This window comes from Nannospalax galili, unplaced genomic scaffold, assembly GCF_000622305.1.
Source record: "Nannospalax galili isolate Female #2095 unplaced genomic scaffold, S.galili_v1.0 scaffold1321, whole genome shotgun sequence".
Taxonomy (NCBI): Eukaryota; Metazoa; Chordata; class Mammalia; order Rodentia; family Spalacidae; genus Nannospalax; species Nannospalax galili.
Genome location: NW_008344566.1, coordinates 78,868 through 95,086, shown reverse-complemented (window position 1 = coordinate 95,086; position 16,219 = coordinate 78,868). Strand labels below are relative to the sequence as shown.

The 16,219-nt window shown below is 40.3% G+C and overlaps 1 protein-coding gene across 1 annotated transcript; it reads right to left on the bottom strand.

Annotated features, from left to right (window-relative positions):
- Nucleotides 1-2,971: 2,971 nt before the first annotated feature.
- Nucleotides 2,972-15,432, bottom strand: Ms4a5 (membrane spanning 4-domains A5). Its single transcript, XM_008840718.1, has 5 exons — nt 15,280-15,432; nt 11,980-12,108; nt 10,454-10,510; nt 8,657-8,809; nt 2,972-3,076 (listed from the first exon to the last, which is right to left on the bottom strand). Exons 1-5 carry the CDS (start codon nt 15,430-15,432, stop codon nt 2,972-2,974), a joined length of 597 nt encoding a protein of 198 aa, XP_008838940.1.
- Nucleotides 15,433-16,219: the final 787 nt, after the last annotated feature.

The following is a 16,219-nucleotide window of genomic DNA, read 5'->3' as shown; positions in this document are numbered from 1 at the left end:
GGCATAAGTAAGATCGGTAGCGGTCAGTAGAGATCCAGTCAGTGGAAGGCAATGCATTATAATGCAATGGTTCATAGAGTGAGGACCAAAAATCTCCTTGGGTTCTCAAGGACCTTTTGGGGTCCATGAGCTCCCAAACTATTTTCAAAATAACATTAAGACCTTTCCAAAAAATGCTTTGTTTATGTGTGCATGCTTGTGTGAGTTTATATGCCCCACGTGTATGCAGGTAGCCGTGGAGACTAGAAGAGGGTGTTGGATCGCCTGGAACTGGAATTATAAACAATCGTAAGTTGCCTGATGTGGGCGCTTGGAACCAAACCCAGGTTCTAGGCAAGAGTAGCAAGTGCTCTTAACCTCTAAGTGTAAGACGTTAAATTTTTTTTTCTTAAAATGAAAAAAAATATTGTGTGTGTGTGTGTGTGTGTGTGTGTGTGTGTGTACGTGTACGTGTGTGTGTATGTGCTGAATCCCTTGGAGTTGGAGTTACAGGCACTTGTGAGCCAGCCAATGTGGGTTCCTGGAACTGAACTTAGGTCCTTTGGAAGAGCAAAAAGTACTCTTAACTATTAACCAGCCCCAACATTAAGATCTTATTCAGGGCTCAGGGACCATTGTGGAAAGGGGGAGGAAAGACTGTAAGAGCCAGGGTTGGTGGATGACCACAAGGAGTTTTCCAGGTCTCTGAACACTGGCTTATATGAACTTAAAGCAATGGTGACAGCATGCATAAGACCCATGAAAACTCAAGCAAGCAAAACCCAGTATAGACCTGGGGAAATGGGCAGCAGGGCCCAACCTTAGCCAAGGAACTACTGGCAGCTGATCACTGCTGGGTGAGAGAGAGTTGATCATCATTAAGGAAGTGACAGTAGATAGGCTGACGAGGTGCCAGTGGATGAACTCACACTGAAGGACATCTGGGAATACAAACTTGACTGATAGGCCTTAACATATATGACAAATGCATGAAATCCAGTGTGGGGGGGTGAGGCTATAGAGGGTCCAGATAGGGGAGGAGGTCTAAACATGATTAAGATGTATTGTATGAAATGCACAAAAATTCAATAAAAATGTAATTAAAAAGAAAGATCTTATTTAGCACTTTTGCTAGGTTGTGATGCTGCACTCCACAGGCTAAAGAGGGTGAGACATGACAGCCTAAAGGCAAGAGTTAGGGAACGTACCTAGTTGCCTTCCTTTAGGGCACTGTGAAGCACTTGCTTCCAAACTTTCTCTGTGTTTGAATCCCCTGTAAATCTCTAAAATCTACCAGTGCATGGCCCTTTCCTCACTCTGATTTAATTGGCATGTGTTTGCCCAAGATGCATTGGGAAATACAGACGTTCCTCTATGTGCTTAATGTGCAGCAAAGTCTGTGAACCATGCCATTGAGGGGTTTTGTGAAACACTAGCCAGTTCTGTTCTCCACACCGTTTTGGAAAATGTAGCAATTTTAGGAAAAATATTTATATTTATGTACGATAATTCAATTTTTTTGTTGTTGTTGTGTTTTGAGACAGTCTCTCATTCTGTAAACCCAGCTGACCTGGAACTCTCTATGTGCACCATCCCAGACACATCCTTGATCTCGCAGACCTCTGCTAGCCTCTGCCTCCTGAGTACTGACTGGGTCATCACACCGGGCCCTAAAATAATTTTTAAGGGTATAAATAGATTCGGAGACAATGAAAGCTTAAGAGCTAGAGATTGGCGGGTAAGGACTAAGATCTCGGATGTGGACCCAGACTTCTAATTGATACGGCTCTGTCTTTGTGAGCTTTGTGATCTTAAACAAGCCGCTTACCCTTTCTGTGCTTCAGCTTCCTTGTTTGGAAGTTACAAATCATTTGCCTCACAGCCTTGTAAGGTTAAGTGAACAATAGACACAACATTTAGAGTGATGTCTGGGGCATGGTAGTGGCTCAACAAATATCTGTCCTCATTGATTAATTGATTATAGATTTTAGTGTTTGTTCCTGTTTGCATTTTGTTGCTGTGATAAACACCATGACCAAAAGTAACTTGGGGAGGAAAGGGTTTATTTGGCTTACATGTCTAGGTAACAATCTATCACTGAGGGAGGTCAGGGCAGGAACTCAAAGTGAGAATCAGGAGCAGGAGCTATGGAGGAATGCTGCTGCTTTCTGGCTAGCTCTCCTGCTCAGTTTTTTTAAAGTCTTTTTGAGACAGGGTCTCCATGTAGCCTCAGGTGGCCTGGAACCCACTATGTAGACCAGGCTGGCCTCAGTCTCACAGAGATCCACGTGCCTCTGCCTCTCAAGTGCTGGGATTAAAGGTGTGCACACCCACATTTTTATATAGCACAGGACCACCTACCCAGGGATGGCAGTATCCATAGTAGGCTTGGCCCTCTCACATCAATCATGACAGTGCCCCACAGATTCCCACAGGCCAATCTGCTCTGGGAAATTCTTCAGTTGAGGTCCCCTCTTCCCAGGTGACTCTAGTTTGTGTCAAGTTGTAAATAAAAACTAACCAGCACAGTATTTTTACTCTTCTAGTTGATTGGCTTATAACATTGACCATCTTGCTCCATCAATGTAAACTTTGCAGGCCAAACCATTCTTCCTTCCAACTCATCTTCCTGCTTATGAAGCAGGAGCCCTTGCATTGAGTTTCTTAAGGAACTCATCAGGAGACTGTCTTAAACAAGGGAAGTCAGGTGACCTGGTCACCCCTGAACTTGAGCTTTGCTTCCTGTCTTTGCTTATAGAGATGCAGAGCCATAATGAACAACAGGGTGATGACAACAAGGTGATTGTCTTCTTGGGGGAAGGGATGGCATTACCAAGAGGCAGGATAGGTTTCATCACACAAAATGTCCCCAGACCATCCTCACCCCTTTTGAGTAACCCTCCTTTTGCTTCAAATAATTGGGAGCTTTTTCTCATAAGCGGCATTCATCTCTGAGCAGTATTGTAATGCATCTTTATTTGCACAGTGGTATTTAACAGCAGTCCTCACATTCTTCCGAGGGACACCCCAGAATTGAGGAAAACAGAGAAATGAATAGTTCAGCAATGCTGAAGATCATCAACATAATCAAAATCCCCTGCAACAGAAGAAAAACAATGGAATTGTGGTATTATTTCAGTGATGGGTTTTATGATTATAATGAGGTAGCTATGCCCAGGTAATAAAACCTTCCCCTCACTCACCTCTGCAGTGTATCTGATGCTGTGGAATCAAACTATCAAACTAATGAAGCATCATGTGAACATAAACTATATCAGCTAGCATAGGATAGCATATTATTTTCTTTGAAAAAATCATGAGTATAGACTATATATGTAAAGTCTGCATTTCACAGACACATCAAATACAAGGGAATACATAGCACAAACATGGTGTGTTGAGGGACAGGGAGAGAAGGCCAAGAGACAGGATAGTAAAGGAGACCAAAATAGAAAGAGAAAGAGGGGGGAAAGAAAGAATTACTAGTCCAGAAAAAGAGGAACATGAAGAAAAAGAGACAGAGAGAAACCCAGGCTAAAAGTACCACTTCAGCTTTTTGTAATCACTGCAGAAGATTCTTGGAGTGTGTGCAGCTAACAGCACACAGAGCCAAGCAGACCATAGGCTAGGCCCCGACACAGAGCCGGTCCCTCTTTGTTAGTTCAAGGATCAAGGAGATTTGTAGGCAGCCTTACTAACATGGTGTCACCTTGACCATGTTGGCCTGTTCTGTAATACCAGTGTTAAACTAGACCCACACACCAAACACAGTACAACATAGTTACAGGCCAGTATTCCCTGTGAATGTAGATGCCAAAGTACTTGATATAATCCCATCAAGCTGATATGTACAAAGGAGCATACACCAGAACCAGGTGTAATTTGTCCCAGGAATGCATGGTTCATTTAAGACAATCGTACTACATGTCAATAGAATAAAAAAAAGTCACATGATATCTTGGTGGATATAGAAAAAAAAATTAGACTGAATTCATTTAAGGATAACAAACCAGGAAAAGAGAAAGAACATCCCCAGCTTGACGAAGTCCATCTACAAACCCCCTAAGTTCAGAAACAAGACAGTGATGCCTGCTTTTGCAACTTTGATCCAACATTGTGCTGACAGTAGTTCTTGCCAGGACAACCAAATGAGAAAAGTACAAAGATCAGGAAACAAGTAAGTAAAACTGTCTTTCAAGATGGCATGGTGTTCTATGCAGAAATTCTAAGAAACCCAAGAATGTGTGAGAACACATAAGTGAGAACGAGAACACAGGATTCAATATCAATACAAAGGAAGCTATTGTGTCTCTATATTAACGATGAATATTCCAACAATGAAATTAGTAAAAAAATTACAGCAAGATTGAAATGTATAAAACACTTAGGAATCAATTTAAAAACAGAAGCACAATGTTTGTATGATGAAAAATAGAAACCACTGATGAAATAAAGGAGATGACTAAAAAAAAAATGAAGAGATACTTCAGACTGTGTGAGTTGGACAACTTTACATGTTAAGATGTTAATAATCCTCAGTATGTTCTGCAAGTTCAATATCACCTCTTGAAAATGCTATCTAAATAGATGGGGGGAACTTAAAATTAATATGGAAATATGTGGACTCTCCATAGCCAAAACCATTCTGAAAGAACTGTGTGGAAAAGCAAAGAACAAAGTTGTAGGGCTTGCATCCATGCTTTCAAAACATACTACAGTCATCAAAGCAGTGTGGCTGTGCCGTAAGAATAGACATATAAATCAATGAGATAGGGTTTAGCATCCATAGATAAACACAGTTATGCTCAATTAATTTCATCAAGTGTGTCTTGGAATAAAATAAGGCAAAAAGTCTTTCAACAAAACATGCTTCGATAACAGAGAAAAGGATGAAACTCGACTCTTTTTACATATACAAAACTCAAAGTTGAGCAGTTAAATGTAAGAGCTAAAGCAATAAAATTCTTTGAAGTAGAGAATATGTCTGTACAACCTTGGTCAGGCAAAGGATTATTTTTATTTCATTAGCTACAACACCAAAAGCACAAGCAAGCGGAGGAAAGAAATAAATTGGTTTGGGAAAGTGAACTTTTAAAAGTACACCACTTAAAAATCCTTTTAGGTGATCTGGGGAGTCCTGTAATGCGAAGTAGACTGAAAGAATAATCCAGTTCTGTGAGAGATAGGTGCAGTGCACTCATGGGGAGGGTGAGGGAGGAAGGGGCTGACCCAGGTTTGGTTGGAAGTTGAGTCTGTAAGAAGGGAAGCAGAAGCAACCATTCACTGCTGTTTGCAGTTGAAGAAATTGTTTCCAGCTCTGGTATCCATCAATGATTCTGATACCACCATGCACACACACAGTGCAACTGGAAAAATCAGTAAACTTCTCCAGGACAGAAGTGGTCAGGTTCTCACTATCAGCATGAGGAGTTATTGATGTGAGGCTAAAGTGATCCATGTGGCAATGGGTTAGTGTTGGAGACATCAGTATGAACCTGTGTGTAGCCTACAATAAATAACAATGAGCTGTTTATCACATGATCACCCTGCACACCCACATTTCCTTACATCATCCAAGAGAGCCTAAGAAGCAAAGCTACCCCAATAGCAACAGCAGACCAGATGCTGGAATCTGATGCTGTTCTCCAATGCAAAACAAACAAGCAAGCAAACAAAAACAAGGCCTCAATGGAGAAATGGCAGATTCTAGACAGAGTTTCTACAAGATGAACCTAGAGAAGCTTGGGACAGAAACTATAAAAGTGTTGAAATGAAAGCGAATAAATGGCTCCACAAAATAAGGATATGTAGAGGATCATAGTAACTCCCGAAAGAATGATCAGTCACGAAAACTGAAATAACTGCACAATAAAATGAATAAACTTTTGTTGGATTGTAACTTCCGGTGTAAAATAAATACTCCTCAAAATCCATGCTGATAGAAAGAAGTTATAGAAAGAATTATAACATGTAAATAGGAGGGCACTCAAATCTTGTCCTTGGAGTAATTTCTGTTAATTCATGTAGACTCTGCCCTGAAGGAATCGAAGCCCAATTTTCTACTCTTTAAATCTTGGTTGCACATAATGACTTCATCTCAAAGACAGAATGGGAAAATGAAAGCTTGGTGTGTAGGTATGTTCAGTATATGAAAATACATCACAGTTTACATCTTTCAGTTTAAAAATGTTCAAAGAGTGTGTTCAGCATTCTGTCTTTCCTTGTAGAAGCTATCACACAGAGACACGCATGGAAAACTGAATGTTAAAGTTTATCAAACGAGTGATAAATTAATCAAAGAGTGACGCAGGCAGGGCTTGGTTGGTCAAGTTTTGTGAACTAAAATATTAGTCGTATTTCCAAAATGGATCAGTCTGTAGAGAATCATCTGGGTCTGAATTTACAAATGGTAAAATTGTTTCAGCTTAGTTTGCGGAGCCCCTGCACTCCCTGCATTTCCTTCCAGTTAGTCTCTCTCCTGAGGTAACTTATTGGAATTCCCTATATTTATATTTTATTATTTTTATTTTATGTGTATGAGTGTATTGCCTGCATGTATGTAAGTCATACAGTGCCTGCAGAGGTCAGAAGGGGCATCAGATTCCCCTGGAACTAGAGTTACAGATGTTAGCTGCCATGTGAGTGCTGGGTCCTTTGCAAGAGCAGCCAGTGCTCTTAACCACTGAGCCATCTCTCCAGTCCCTTGAATCACTTATCTTAAAAAAATAGTATGAGGGGCTAGTGAGTTGGCTCAGAGGGTAAAGGAGAGAGCTGATTCCTGAAAGCTGTCCTTTGACTTTCATGTATGTGCTTTGACACATATATGCCTGCACATTCCCTCACACACATCACATACATAATAATCATAATAAAAAATAAATAAAACAAGAATTGAGAAAGTCTGATTTTCTTTTAATATTTTCCTTGTCTCTGTTGTCTCCATTTTTGCTATACTGTGCACAGGTGTCTGGAGTTTGTCTTGAAAGTGTGCTAATGCTTCTCATTGGCTCTAAGAGCCCCTCACCACCATTTTCCTCTTTCTAAGTCTTTCCTCTCTGTCTATAATTGGAGCCCAGTTTATGCTAGACCTTTCCACTGTAGGGTTCATAGCACTGGCTCTTTCTTCTGCTTTCCCTTTCTCTGTGAAATAGCATTCATTCTGATGTGTGTTGTACAGAAACAAATCTCACCCCAAATACAAAGACTGACTTTAAATTCAAGATGTATACTCTGCATTCATTTTAAAACAAACCTTCTCTTTTACTTTTTATGTTTTCCTATTTCCTGCACCTATGCTAAAGTTTACATTTATTTTCTTTAACTTTGGATTGATGCATATTTGTACACACTTAAGAGGTGCATTGAGATGCACTGATCCATGGATATATTGGGTAATCATCAATGGCATAATTAATATGCTCATCCCCTTACACGTTCATTATTTCTTTCCTAAAGTACAGTAAACATTGTGGTTTTAAGATTTATTTTAGTTTCTCCACTATCAGAAGTTCTTGCTAGGTTTGATTCCTACATAGCTTGTTGCTGGTGACTGTCAGTCGTATAGCCATTTCTTTTTATTCGTGCTTTCAGTGTGAGTTGGCAATTTCCAATGGAAAAATTTGTAGAGGCTTCTTGAGGTTGTTGCTATTTATCCTCAGACAGCCTCTGGTGCTAGGGGTGTCAAATGGCAAGACCCAATTCAAGCCTTGAACACCCTTAGATTAGAGAGTTGATGCTGACCAAAGGTTAAAATCCCAGGGGTCGGGGTACTGAGGAGTGGGAAGAAGACAGAGGTTTGGTCTGTGGCTACAATTCCTGAGTACTTTTTTCTTTATTTTATTCAACCAGTCTTCTCTGCATCTTTGGGGCAGGGTACTTATTCTTGCTGTTCTTACCTAAAGAGGAGAGAGGCCTATTAAGGGCCCAGGTCATTATATCAATTAAGGTAGGGCCCTACCTTGAATCAACCCTGGTCCTTTATTTCTCTCTCTTCCATGTGCTCTCATAATCAGTTTATTTTTTAAATTTTATTGTTTTTATTTTATGTGTTTGAGTGTATTGTCTGCATGTGTATAAGTGCACCTGCGTTGTGCAATGCCTGCAGAGGCCAGAAGAGGGCATCGGATCCCCAGGGCCTGGAGTTACCAATGGTTGTTAGCACCATGTGTGTGCTGGGAATCAAATCCGGATCTTCTGTAGGACCAGTCAGTACTCTTTCTCTCCACATGCAATCATACCTTCTACATTATTTTACATCAATTTTAGTCGTATTTTGAAGAGAACAGAGATAACTGTTTTCAATCTATCATACTTTATCAGAAACCTAAATACTAAAACCAAATCAAAAGCCCAAAATGCTCACAGTTGTGATGCACATGTGGAAGTAGGAACCATGAACATGCTGTCACACCTCATTATCTCTTAGCATACCACTTGATATTATATCATCCTTATTTACAAATATGTTTTGTATCTTTTATAAGTTATAATGTATTTATTGTCCTAATCCACAATGCCTGATAGAATGTTGGCCAAATATTGTGGACTCAGTGAATTCCCTGAATGAAAGGAAACCGGTAATCATCCATAACACCATCTGGATGGTGCTTACTGGGTGCTAGTAAGTCTTTTTGTTTAAACATCTGTTTCATGCTTTAGAAACAACACAGGTACTTACAATGAACAAAACAGTAATACCACCACATGGAATACCTTCCGGAGAATAGCCACAGATAAATTCTTCATCTAGAAGGAAGCCAAATATGAGAAGAATGATCCCAGCTGTTGCTCCCAGGGCACTAAGTAAGTTCATTGCTTGACTCATCTTCATCTAAAATAGAATCAAAACATAACTGAGACTTAGGCCTTCCTTGAGCTATAGACAGAGCAGGGGTGATCAGTGGGTACTAGAGAATAGGATTTGTCACAGCACCAAGAAACGGCAGTGTGATCTTATATAAATCACTTCTTTTTCTTTTGTTTTTAAATCATTTTTATTTTATCTGTATGAGTGTATTGTCTGCATGTGTGTAAGTGCACCCATGTTGGTATTGTGCAATGCCCGCAGAAGTCAGAAGAAGGCGTCAGATTCCCTGGAGTTATGGATGGCTGTTAACTGTCATGTGGGTGCTGGGCACCAAACCCGAGTCCTCTGGAAGAACAGCCGAACTGCTGAGTCATCTCTTCAGCCCCCACTTCTTTTTGCTTTGTTATTTTCTTCTAGCTTCAGGCCTTCATCCCCAGATGGAGGGAATCCAATGAACCTTCGGTGAGTTTGTTATCTTTCACATTCTGTGTCTAAGTCAGCTTCCATTCAAACGGGGGGAAGAACACATGGGGCAAGGAGTAACACAGAGGGAGCTGTGCTGTGTCCCCCAAGGCTCTGGCAAATGGCCTGCTCTTATTTAAACTTTCATTTAGGATTGTGTTTAACTAAACACTAAGTTTCTCTGACATTTAAAAAAATTTAATTGTTTGCATTTTTTATTTTTATTAATACACATAAGTGTATGAGTATTTTGCCTGCATGTATATAAGTGCACCATTAGTGTACAATGCCTGCAGAGGCCAAAAGAGCGCATCAGATCCCCTGGAACTGGAGCTACTAACAGTTGTGAACTGCCTTATAGGAGTTAGGAACCTTACCTGGGTCCTCTGCAAGAGCGGCCAGTGCTCTTAATCACTGAACCATCTCTCCAGCCCCATCTCTGTCATTTTTATGTCTTAGCGAAATTACAAAGTTTTAGGACTAGTGAGGTGGCTCGGCAGGTAGTTTCCTATCACGAACCCTGAGAACCTAGGGTCCCACATGGTGAAAGCAGAGAACTGATTCCTGTAAATTGTCCTCTGACCTCCACATGTACAACAAGGCACATACATGCACTCCATCTCCTTAATGAATAATGTAAAACAATTTAAAATCACAGAATTTTAGGATGTTCTTTGATGCAAATCATTTATTGATTTATTAATTAATGTATTAATTAATGTCTAATGTCTTTGTTTCCCTGAGTGAGATAGAATATTCTACCTCTAAGTAATCTTCAAGTTACAAAATTACATTGATTAGAAATATATTCTTTATTTGTAGATTTCACTTATGAGTTAATCAGGGTGTCTACACTGTACTTTTCCTGAGTCAAACCAGAACCTGTCAAAGTGCTTAGTTATGTAGTAGGCTACATAAATACATATGGAAAGAAGGAATGGGTACGTGACTGGGGGACTGAGACCTGAATATTCCACCATTAACTGACTGGAGGCCTTGGATAAGTCATCTGACTATTCTGTGCCTCAATGTCCTCACCTATAACATGAAACTCACACACGAAAACCCAGAAACAGTCTTCTGCTACTAATGGCTTCTGATTCTATGAATATTTTCCAAATTGGTTTTTTTTTTTCCAAATTGGTTTTTAAAGGTGATTTTTTAAAACAATTATAGTATTTTTAATAAGGTAGAAATACTACTCACCAGAGTGTCTGTATTTTTTCTTCCCAATGCAATTAGAAAGGCTCCAGAATTAATGAACTGTAAAAGAGAATAAATATCTTAATGCTGGGTATGATTAGCTGATATTAGGAATTGTTCTCAGGCCAGGTCTCTGCACATTCCTTTCCTGTCTCCCTGCTTCACAGAAAACTCAGGGAAGTGAGGAGTTGGGTCGCCTTGAGTGATGGTGTACAAATGCACAGTGGACAAAAGACTGGACTGGAAGTCTGCCTTAGCTTGAGCCACTTGTTCGAACATGAGAATTTTTTAACCTCACTAGGCTTTTGTTTTCTCATTCATTTTTCTGTTGTTGTTACTATAACTTCATTTGATATCATGACACTAGTGTCAGTTTACAACCTCTAAGATCATAAGTCTTCTTGATATAGTCCAGCAAGATCTGTTGGATGGGAACATGGGGTAGAATTCAGACTGGCAATTGTGAGAGAAAAACAGACAGGAATTTTCACAGAGGTGGGTGGAGGGCAGTACCATTGTTGTTTAGCAGAAACTTCAACTCTGAGTTCAGCTTCGCTGTGTTTAAATTTCTAGCCTTCCCCTTCTAGCCACATTCCCTCTTCTCATTCCCATGCTAAACTCTCGCAGTTCACAGAGCAGCAAATGCTTTGTTCACATTTCTCCATCCGCAGGCATTAAGGCCTCCTGAGCTTTATAACCAGACATCCTGTTTCTGTTCTCTTGTATTTTCTTCACTGAATTAAACATCTTCTCAACCTTTTAAGACTTGATCAAGCTGGAAATGGGTCCAGACAATGTACCCTTACATTTAGGTGCCATTCTTGTAGAAGCAGCTTCTGTGTCCTCTATTAATACTTGTCACACCCTATTGACTCTCCACTCACCTGAGGAATTGAGACCAGGGTCTGCATTCTATAGAATCCCCACACCCTGCCCATCCCCTGGTGTTAAGTAGGGGCTAAAATAAGGCTTATTGATTTAGAAGATTTATAGGATTGTGTTATGTGATTAAATAAACATCTCTGTGTGATTCAGAAGGCACTGTGAGGAGCCTTCCCTGCTCCCTCACTTTTTACAGAGTAATTGCTTGTTTGTGCCTACTTTAATGCACTTCTTAGACCTATGCAAGGCTGTTTGTCATGTTGCCTTGACAGGATCTATGCATGCTTGCTTTCTTGCTAGTCTGAAAGTCCACCGAAGGAGCTTCATTGTACTAAAATCTAGATCGTTGTCTTGCTCTGAGGATACAGTTTAAAAGACATAAATAATTTGGGATGAATTAATGGACAAATAAACAGTACAAAACTCCAACAGATTATTCTCTAAGAAATTTCAAGACCCCAAAATGGGATACCAACAACTCTGGTGACTCATTGAAGCAGAGAAATACTTGTCACAAGGATAACCGTTATGTTGTATTTTTTATAAAATGTTATACTCAAATCTAGCTCATTTCTTAACTACAATGAATTCACTGACATCCTGCCTGGTTTACATGACTCTAATTGAACTCAATGTGCTATACTTACCAAAGCAGAGCCCCAAAATGGATATCCTGAAATGAATATAAAAGGAAACCTGGGATATGGGTTTACCAAGGTAAAAAGGAAAACAACTCCAAAAGAAAAGTTCATAATTCCAAACAGGATCTGGGTAGTCTGCAAATAAAGGAAAAAAGAAAAAGTTGGTGAGGAGGGATCCAAGGAGTGGGAGCCATTCTATTTAAATTTTCCTTTAAAAGCTTTGGCAGGTACCCTCTCTTATAAATAAGGGAAGGATAAAGGAAGTCCCTTTAAGATGTTCCTGGGTATGTTTTTGTATATTTTTACTGAATTTTTGTATGTTTCATACAGAACACCTTTATCATCTTTATACCCCCTTCCTCTTCAGCACCCTCCCATAGCCCCCCCACTGGATTTCATGAATTCTGTCTTTTGTGTTAAGGCCTACCAAGTCAAGTTAGTGTCCCGGAGGTCCCTCAGTGCAAGTTCATCCACTGGGGTCTAGTCAGCCTATCTAGAGTCACTCCCTTTAAAGAAGATCAGCTCTTCCTCACCCAGCAGTAATCACCTTCCCAATAGTTTTTCTGCTAAGATTTGGGTCTGCTGCCCATTTTCCCAGTTCTATGCTGGGTTTTGATTTGCTTGAGTTTGCATGGGTCTTGTGGATACTGACACCATTGATGTAGGTTCATATGAGCAGGGTCCTGACTTGCAAGACTATTTCCATATGGTCATGCACCTCCTCTCCTGGCTCTTACAAGCTTTCTGCCCCTTCTTCCTCAATGGTCCCTGAGCCCAGGGTGGGTGAAGTTTAATATAGGAGTCCTGTCCAAGGACCCACACTCTGCAGACTCTTATTCTCCACACGTTGGCTGTTTGTGGCCCTTTGTGTTCATTGCCTCCCCATTGCATGAGGGATCTTCATTGATGAGAATTGAGAGATACATTAGCATTGTTCTCTGGTATTTTCTTGATCCTTCCATCTGATGCTTGGTAAAAGGGAAATGCATCTAAACCAGCGTCCTTGCCTGACCTCAGGGTCAGCTGGTTGATACTAGTGGAAACGGTGGGCCTATTCTGTAGTACTTGGCCGGCATCTCCAGGTGTGGCTGGGAAATTTGTCTACATAAGCTCTCCAGCTCTTCAGCGTGTACATGTGAATGCTTGAGGAGTTCAGAATTTTAAGTGACGGAACCTGGAGATGACCTGTCTTTGGAGACTGCTGAAAGTACTGTCCGGTTTCCAGGCCCAGGATATTCCTCACGGGCTTTTATTCTCCATTCTTCCCGTGCCATGCCTCCGATGCGCCTCTTGATGTCCTGCAGCAGTAGGCAGGGGGTTTGACAGGGGGAGCTCACGTCTTCTGCGGTCTGTTTTCAGCTTAATTCTTTGGCTGGGCGTAAGTCTTCAGTGCTTGAGACTTAAGGGCTGTGCATTTTCATCACATCTAGATGAATAACCCCATTCGGACGTCCCACTACTGCCTGAAATCAGCTCCTCTTCCCTTTTAAGCCTGATTTTCTGTCTTCTCTGCCTCTGTTGTTGACACTGTCATCATCTTGGGTCCCGAGTCTTCAGGTCATCCTCTATTTAAATTTTTTTTCTCATTCCTTGATCACATCATTCCCTAAGAAGCTAATTTTTCTATTAACTATATTTAAGAGATTGGACATATTTGAGCTTTGCCCCGTTTTTGCTGCCGCGGGCAACGTTGGGATGCTTGTTTCATGCCTTTTGTGTTTCTCCCCGATGTTAATGGCTATGTAGAGATATCCCTCCACCACCCGCTGGCTTCTTTCACTTACGAGTGTGCATATACGTTCTCCGTGCTTCCTCTGGGCTTGTTAGCACATTTCTTTTACTGCAGAACTGTGCTCTATTGTATGGGCACACCATAATTTCAGGGACCTGTAGGCTGATTCTTAATATTTTTTAGTCCTAACTCTTTTTAAGATATAATTTTATATAAGATAGATTATAAATATAAATTATTTCATAATTCTTTGAGCGTTTCATACATGAGTATTGCATTTTCATGGTTTCCAACCTTACAGTCCCCCTCTAACTCCTCCCATGCCCCCACCCCACTCTCTCACAATTTTTTGTCCTCTTCTTTGATTTTTTGAGATTCACTTATTTCTTATTTTATGTGTGTGTTTTGCCTGCGTGTTAGTGCACCCGTGCATGCAATGTCTGTGGAGGTCAGAAGACAGCATGTTGAAGACAGCATCAGATCCCCTAGAACTGGAGTTAGGGATGATTGTTAGCCTCCATGTGGGTGCTGAGAACCGAATCTGTGTCCTTTGCAAGAGCAGCCAGTGCTCTTAACCACTGAGCCATCTCTCCAGACCCTCTTCTTTGATTATTATTGTCCGTATAATGCACCGAATTCATTCAGTGGTGCTCATGTGTTTAGGGCTGCCCACTTGGGGTTAGATTACCTCACAGAGAGCTCATCCCTGGAGAAAACTGATTCTCCCCTCCTCAGCATCCACTGATTGCCTGTAGCACTTCATCTTGAGGTAGGACTTAGTATTTGTGGAATGCGTGAGTAGTTGGTTGGAGAGATGAGTATTTACAGTATTAAGAGGATATTCTACAAAGAATCTCTATATTCATACACATATATAAGTACAAATATGTTTATGTTATGTAAACCTGTGAGTTCTGAGCTTTGTTGGGAAGATATAAAACCATAGTTTCAGTAAGCTAAAATAGAAAGTCTGGCCTTCTGACTTGATTCCTTTTTTCCTTTCCATCTCTGAAACTAACTAGAAAAATCTCTAAAAATTGTAAACAAAATAATTTTTTAAAAATCAAAAATGATAAAATATATTTTTTAAAGGGCCTGGAGGGATGGCTCAGTAGTTAAGCACACTTTCTGTTCTTCCAGAGGACCTGGGTTTGATACCCAGCTCTTACATAGTGGCTATCAACTGTCTGTAACTCTAGTTCCAGGGGATCCTACACCCTTTTATGGCCTCTCTGGGGCATTGCACACACAAAGTATACTTACATACATGCAGAGAAAACAATCATACACATAAAATAAAAATAATAAAATATTGCAAAAATCTCAATGGTCAGTTTGGAGACTGTGGCTTTTGAAAGCCTAGGAACTTTGATTTTATTTATTGTATTTTTTTAATATTTTCCTGTTCACAGATTCTTGTACATAATTAATGTAGAAATATAATCCATAATTCCTGAACTGAGTGGAAATAAAAGTTAGAGTAGCCTCTGTCTTAAAACGTGTGCCCCCAATAGTTCTCTTTATTCTTTTTCTCCTCCCATTAAGTAGAGTATAGAGAGACCAATTTTACTTACCCCTAAGATCTTCAACTTTTTAATAATGAATTTCTGCAGTTTGCTTTGGGTATCATAGGCTGTGGCTAGAAGTTCTGTTGACTGATATTCTGGACCAGTGACCTCTGGAGGAAACACCAGAAATACAGGGCTGTGCACAGTATCTGAATCCATGATGGTATAGTTGGTCTTTTGAAATGGAAGAAAGTGATGCAGTTGGTACTCCAGTCTAGTCCATGTCTAGACTGATGCTGTCCAGGACACTGGCATTGTTGTGCTTTGGCTTAGAATTATAGAACCCTAGAGTCACAGAGTCATAGAATCTCAGCAATGGTCAAAAGCCCATTAATAAGTGTCCACATTTGTGTATTGGATTGGAAGAGCTGAAAGTAGTCTTGGCTTGGTCAGGAAACACTGTCCTTGGGCAAGTTGCATAATCCTATGTTGCTTATGGCTCTCGGATATGAACATTAACCTAACTGAACTAGATGCTTATAAAATTTTTAGTCTTGTCTTCCTCCATTTTCCAATTTTCCATTTTCAGATGTTTATAGGGAAAAACTTCACAGGCCTTGGAACTAATCAGTCAATTTTTGAAGCACACACAGTTGCCTGTCACTTCAATTTGTTTTTGCCAGCAGATTTCCGTAACTTTTTGTTACAGACTGCCCTGAACCAATGGCTTCAAAGAACTACTAATTTTGGGGCTAGAGAGATGGCTTAGTGGTTAAGAGCAATGGCTGAACTTGCAGAAGACCCAGGTTTGATTCTCAGCACCCACATGATGGCTAACAACCAATCCTAACGCCCATTCCAGGGAAATCCAGTGTTCTCTTCTGACCTCCAAGGGCATTGCACATACAGACAGATAGCCAATACAACTCATACACATGAAAAATAAAACATTTTAAAAAATTATTTATTTAATAACCACATACTTAGAAGAAGCATTTCATTACAT